The 6,000-nt window shown below is 41.7% G+C and overlaps 1 protein-coding gene across 1 annotated transcript in view; it reads left to right on the forward strand.

Annotated features, from left to right (window-relative positions):
- KCNQ5 (potassium voltage-gated channel subfamily Q member 5) overlaps positions 1-4,779 on the forward strand; it is a 513,631-nt gene extending 508,852 nt beyond the window's left edge. The window contains exon 13 of the mRNA XM_042986660.1: positions 284-4,779. Within this exon, the coding sequence (XP_042842594.1) occupies positions 284-1,246 (963 nt within the window). The 3' untranslated portion in view covers positions 1,247-4,779. The remainder of the gene's footprint in view (positions 1-283) is intronic.
- Positions 4,780-6,000: the final 1,221 nt, after the last annotated feature.

The raw sequence follows: 6,000 nt of genomic DNA on the forward strand, positions 1-6,000 counted from the left end.
GGGCTGGGAGTCTTGAAGTTGCTTTCTTACAGTGCTTATATGTTTTTTGAGAACATCAGTTGTCCATTTTAAAGAGTTAAGGGGGTGGGTCTTGGTAGAGATTATGTAGAAGCCAAATCATACCTCTCCTCTGAAATCATCCCTTGCCCCCACCACTGCTGACGTTCATTATACTCAATATTTAACTGTATTGAAACACCCTGACTGCACTTTTTAATTCTAGAAATGAAGCCCATTCTTATGACAGGTTATACTCATATGTAACCATTTTCCCCATTTTTAGGTGCAGTCCATCGAGTCCAAGCTAGACTGCCTACTAGACATATATCAACAGGTCCTCCGGAAAGGCTCTGCCTCTGCCCTCACTTTGGCCTCATTCCAGATCCCACCTTTTGAATGTGAACAGACATCTGACTATCAGAGCCCTGTGGATAGCAAAGACCTGTCCAGTTCCGCACAGAACAGTGGCTGCTTATCCAGATCAGCTAGTGCCAACATCTCTCGAGGCCTGCAGTTCATTCTGACGCCAAATGAGTTCAGTGCTCAGACTTTCTATGCGCTTAGCCCTACTATGCACAGTCAAGCAACACAGGTGCCAATGAGTCAAAGTGATGGCTCTGCAGTGGCAGCCGCCAACAACATTGCAAACCAAATAAATGTGGCACCCAAGCCAGCAGCCCCAACAACTTTACAGATCCCGCCTCCTCTCCCAGCCATCAAGCATCTACCCAGGCCAGAAACCCTGCACCCAAACCCCGCAGGCTTACAGGAAAGCATTTCTGATGTCACCACCTGCCTTGTTGCCTCCAAGGAAAATGTTCAGGTTGCACAGTCAAATCTGACCAAGGACCGTTCTCTAAGGAAAAGCTTTGATATGGGAGGAGAAACTCTGTTATCTGTCCACCCCGTGGTGCCCAAGGACTTGGGCAAATCCCTGTCAGTGCAAAACCTGATCAGGTCAACGGAGGAACTGAATATACAGCTTTCTGGAAGTGAGTCAAGTGGCTCCAGAGGCAGCCAGGATTTTTACCCCAAATGGAGGGAATCCAAATTGTTTATAACTGATGAAGAGGTGGGTCCTGAAGAGACTGAGACAGACACGTTTGACGCTGTGCCGCAGCCTGCCAGGGAAACTGCTTTTGCGTCAGACTCTCTAAGGACTGGAAGGTCACGATCATCTCAGAGCATTTGTAAGGCAGGAGAAAGTACAGAAGCCCTCAGCTTGCCTCATGTCAAACTGAAATAAGTTCTTCATTTTCCTTCTAGCATAGCAGTTCCTTTAGCCAGACATATCATTGCATGAACTATTTCGAAAGCCCTTCTAAAAAGTTGAAATTGCAAGAATCAGGAAGAACACGAAAGAAAGTTTATAAGCCCGTTATCTTTTAATTGCATGAAAATGCATGTTAGGGATGGCTGAAATTCCAAGGTACATCAACATTAACCCACTCATTTAGTAATGTACCTTGAGTTAAAAATCCTGAGAAACCAAACACTGCTAATGCTTTGGGGTGTGTGAAAATGTCAAGATTAGGTCATTTAGAAGATTTGACTCTGTGTTTTGAAATTATGGGAGTAAACAACTTCAAATTTCAGGCGTTTCTGCTTTGTGATTAAATACAAAATACATTTTCAAAATTAGGCCATAATGTATATGTAAACACAATGGCTACCATCAACCGCTGCTAACAAGGTATCAAGGAAAGCAGAACTTGGGAATAATAATAGAAACGGCTGCTTATTTCAAGATATATTTACCAACCCATTCCTATCCAGTCATTTTATTATTAATGTAATTTGAATGTCAATCTGTGTGCTTTTGGTGATTTAACGCTGTGGCAAGCAATTTTGCACATCATTTTCATGTTGTTCTTTAGGACGAGAATGTTCTTCAGTTAGAAAGTGTGCAAATAATGAAATTCAGGGCCAGTGGGGCAAATAGACTATTTGATACACGTGAGTTCATGGGAAGGTATTCCTTGATGGCTAAATCACCTTTATAAGTGGTCGACTTCTACACAAGCGAATACAATACGGATGAGTAGAAGGACCAGTGCGGCTGGGCTGATCTCTCTGCAATGGCACCATCCCCGGCTTGCTGTAGTGTCAGAAACCATTCCTGCCGAATTGACAGGCAGGATCCTGGGGAATTAGACATTGGAGTGAGACTGAAACGGGAAAGGCTTGAAAAGAATCCAGACACAACACCAGGAAGTGGGTGAAGTTAATGAAAATAGCCTCACCCTCAGAGGGTAAAGAGAGGGAGAAAAACAAACCAAAATAGAAGAACTTGATCTTTTTAGAAAATGAATATTACTAGGGAATCTCAACTACTTAAACATCCCTTCGTCTTATATATAAACAGAGAATTTTGCAAGGTATTTATTTTTTAATACGCCCTGAATGTTTTTTGCTATTATGTAATACATTTTGCATACGGAAGGCTATAACTAAACTTCCTTTACTTTTTATACTGTAGCAAACATTTTCTATTCTCCCCCAAGAATGTTGCCCCAAATCTATAATTATTGGTTCCGTTTCTGGTATATACATTTACAGTTAGAAGCCAGGTACTCCTGGCTGGGTCTGCAAATCAAAACACTTAATCATATAGCCGCAGCAGCAAGGACCCAAGGGAAACAAAGTGAAAGATGCATTTACCAGAAAAGCAAGCCACGCTGACTGCTTGTTGGAAACCTCTCTAGCTGTCTCAGAACTTCAGCCAAGGTAATGGCATTAAAAAAAGCAAGGAGAAGCCAGAGAGCACTTCAGTTCAGTTAAACTCCAGCCACAGAAGGACTTATGAAAGGAAGAGTTTTTTTCCTTGGCAGATAATGCTCCTCCAAAAAACTTTCATCAGCCAGGAAGACAAAGCAGGGATAGCAACTGGCTGTCCAAAGGCAGGAGGAGGCCCTGAAATCCACCAGTCCTTCCCAACTGTCTCCCCCAACTGGCTTTCTCCACCCCTGACTCTCCTACTCTTCCTCTCCAATAACTTATCAATTCCCTGCCACTCTTTTGCTCCTGAACTTCACCAGGCCTTACCCAGTCTCCATCCCCAAGTAAGCGACTTCTCTGCTCTTCCTCAAATAGGCTTCTCAACCTTTTAAAACCCTTGCCCCTTTTGATAAGCACTGAAATTTTAAAAGCTTTCTCTTCTCAACCCACCTGGATTCTAGCATCCTCCCCTGGAGTGTATCATTCAGAATCTTCTTGGCTGCTGGAGACACACAGAAGTTAGGGTCTCAATTCTACACTCCAGTTAAAAAAGATTTTATCAAGCTTTTAAAGCAATTATTTTCATTTTTGAAGCACAGAATTTTAGTAAATTATTAAATGAAGTTTTTCACCTACTATGTCTCTCCTCAACCTGAAGTTGCGACACACTCTCCCAAAGAGGTTGGACACACACGCGCACACACACACACACACACACACACCATTCCTCTGACCTAAAGCCAGACACCTGCCATGCACTCTGCAGGCTCTCTCCAAATATCAGTCGAGGAAGAGGAGGGAGGCAGCAACTTTCAGGTAGCACTGATTCCTGGACATACTCTGTCCTGGGTCGAACCCCACTGGCAGCAGGAATTCTGAATGTATTGGGGACCCCTCCTTAGGCCTCTTTAGGCTTCAAACACAGTATTCATCCAGCATTGTTGAAGACTGAAGATTCAGAAACAAACCCTAAATGCATCACTGAGGTCTTAATCGTAGCAAAATGTGATAAACCATGATGTGAAAAACTTTTATACATTGAAGCCATGACCATTTTGTGTCTATCTTACTCTAGCACAAAAACTGTTGGATGTTAAAAGATAGTCGTGCTGTATGCAAACTGTAGGGTTTTGTCTGTTGTGCTACTCTCGACAGAGTTGAGAGGGGTCTCCCATTTACACTTAGCAAAGTCCCATTGGTCCATGCCAAATGGTGTCTTGAAGCACAATTTAGCTGAGCACTGAGCAGTCACATGCTCAGAAGTTTGTCTGCCTTCTTCAATATGTAGGGTTGATGAAGCTAACACGCACTAGCAAACATCCCTTCTATGAGGTTGACTAAAAATATTGCTGTGTCTGGTCTAAATGTTTGCATTTTGTTCAACTAAATTAATATCTGTAGGTTGCAAGTTTTGTTTTAAGTAAGACACTTTATTGAGTTTTTAAGTCTTTATCTCCTGTTCAAAGGTGCCTTTCTCACCTCCCATTGACTCAGTGATTCTGAAAGTTCATAATTTGCAGGTGAAACAAGTCTAATAGGAGGAAATCAGGCACAAAGTGACTAATTCTCATGCCCATTTGCAAAGCAAAACTACAAGAAAGGATGAAATCTGAGCAACTAAATTAACGGATCACTTCATTCAACCAGACTGAGAAAATGTCATAAACATTAATGTATCTCCCCAGAAGCTGATATTTTTTGCCTTAAATGACATGGTTGTGTTTTTGTAAGAGAAACTTAATATAATTATGTGCATTTTAAGTGAGCAGTTCTAAAAGTCAAGTATGACAATACAGTCGTCTGTTCCTGAAAACAAATAAATCAGGAACATCATACCCATCTCAAGCTATCATTGAAATGTAATTTCCTTTGCTCTCTTTTACTGGGATCATTTGTTTTAAAGTAAAACATTAAAAATATGTCTATAAACAGTTAGCGTGACTGTTTTTATCTGGAACTAACCGGTTGGTTCTGAACTCACTGGGCCCAGTGAGCCAAATGGGGTGTGTACAGATTTTGGACTAAAATATAAAAGTTCCCTTTCTGCAATGTGAGTGAAGAAACCATTGGTAATTTGGGGAGGGGGAGATTTGCAAATGTTTTTGAGGGTGTATCATAAGAAAATTAGGGGCGCCTGGGTGGCTCAGTGGATTGAGCATCTGACTCTTAGCTCAGTTCAGGTCTTGATCCTGAGATCATGAGTTCAAGCCCTATGTTGGGCTTGGCACTGGGTGTGAAGCCTACTTAAAAAATAAAAATAAAAAATAAGAAAAATTAATTTGATATTGATCAAAATTCAGGTAAGTAGTGCTTGTGTATTAACTAGACACATGTCACATGTGCTTTGTATTAACTCTAATAAAAGGGTTTGCTAAACAAGTGACAGGAAATCACTGGGAAACCAGGCAGGTGCCCAAAGCTGCAGCCCCTGGCTACCCAGAATTACCATTTTTAGCTTCTAGCCAGCAACACCATACCAAAGAAGGACTTGAAAGTGGGGGATGGGCATTGAGGAGGGCACTTGTTGGGATGAACATTGGGTGTTGTATGGAAACCAATTTGACAATATATTAAATAAATAAATAAATAAAATAGCCCATTCCTTCTATTCTCGTAGGAATTTTGCACTAGGTATCCATGATTAATTCCAGCGGAATTATTTTAAAGGAAGCTCTGAATGTTAGGACTCTGGACTACAAGGTAACAAAGCCCTAACAGAAGCATTTGAGACAAGAGGAAGAAGGAAGAAGGAGTGTTATCCCGGAGAGCAAAGTGAGGGGACTTCCCACCACGGCTCTAATGAGACCAAACACGTCTATGCCTATTCTACCACCTTCTAGAGATGAGTGAAAATAAAACTGTGTACGGAACATGCCTGCTTGACCAACTTAAAAGTGTAAATCACTTCCAAACACGTTTGAACTTGTTTAGCACTACCTTTCACCCCCACCACTTAAAAGCAAAATTATACTTCCGACAAATACTGTATCTTAACCATAGATAAAAACAGGTTCCCAGGGACACCTGCATGGCTCATTCAGTGAAGGATCCAACTCCTGATTTCTGCTCAGGTCATGATATCACGGTTTGTGAGTTTGAGCCCCACACTGGGCTCTGCACTGGTAGTGCCGAACCTGCTTGGGATCCTGTCTCTCTCTGCCTCTCTCTTTGCCCCTCTCCTGCTCTCTCCCTCCCTCTCTCTCTCTCTCTCTCTCAAAATAAATAAATAAATAAACATAAAAAAAAAAAATAGGTTCCCAGACCTTGGAAACTTTTATTAGT

The sequence above is a fragment of the Panthera tigris genome, chromosome B2 (genome assembly GCF_018350195.1).
Source record: "Panthera tigris isolate Pti1 chromosome B2, P.tigris_Pti1_mat1.1, whole genome shotgun sequence".
Taxonomy (NCBI): domain Eukaryota; kingdom Metazoa; phylum Chordata; class Mammalia; order Carnivora; family Felidae; genus Panthera; species Panthera tigris.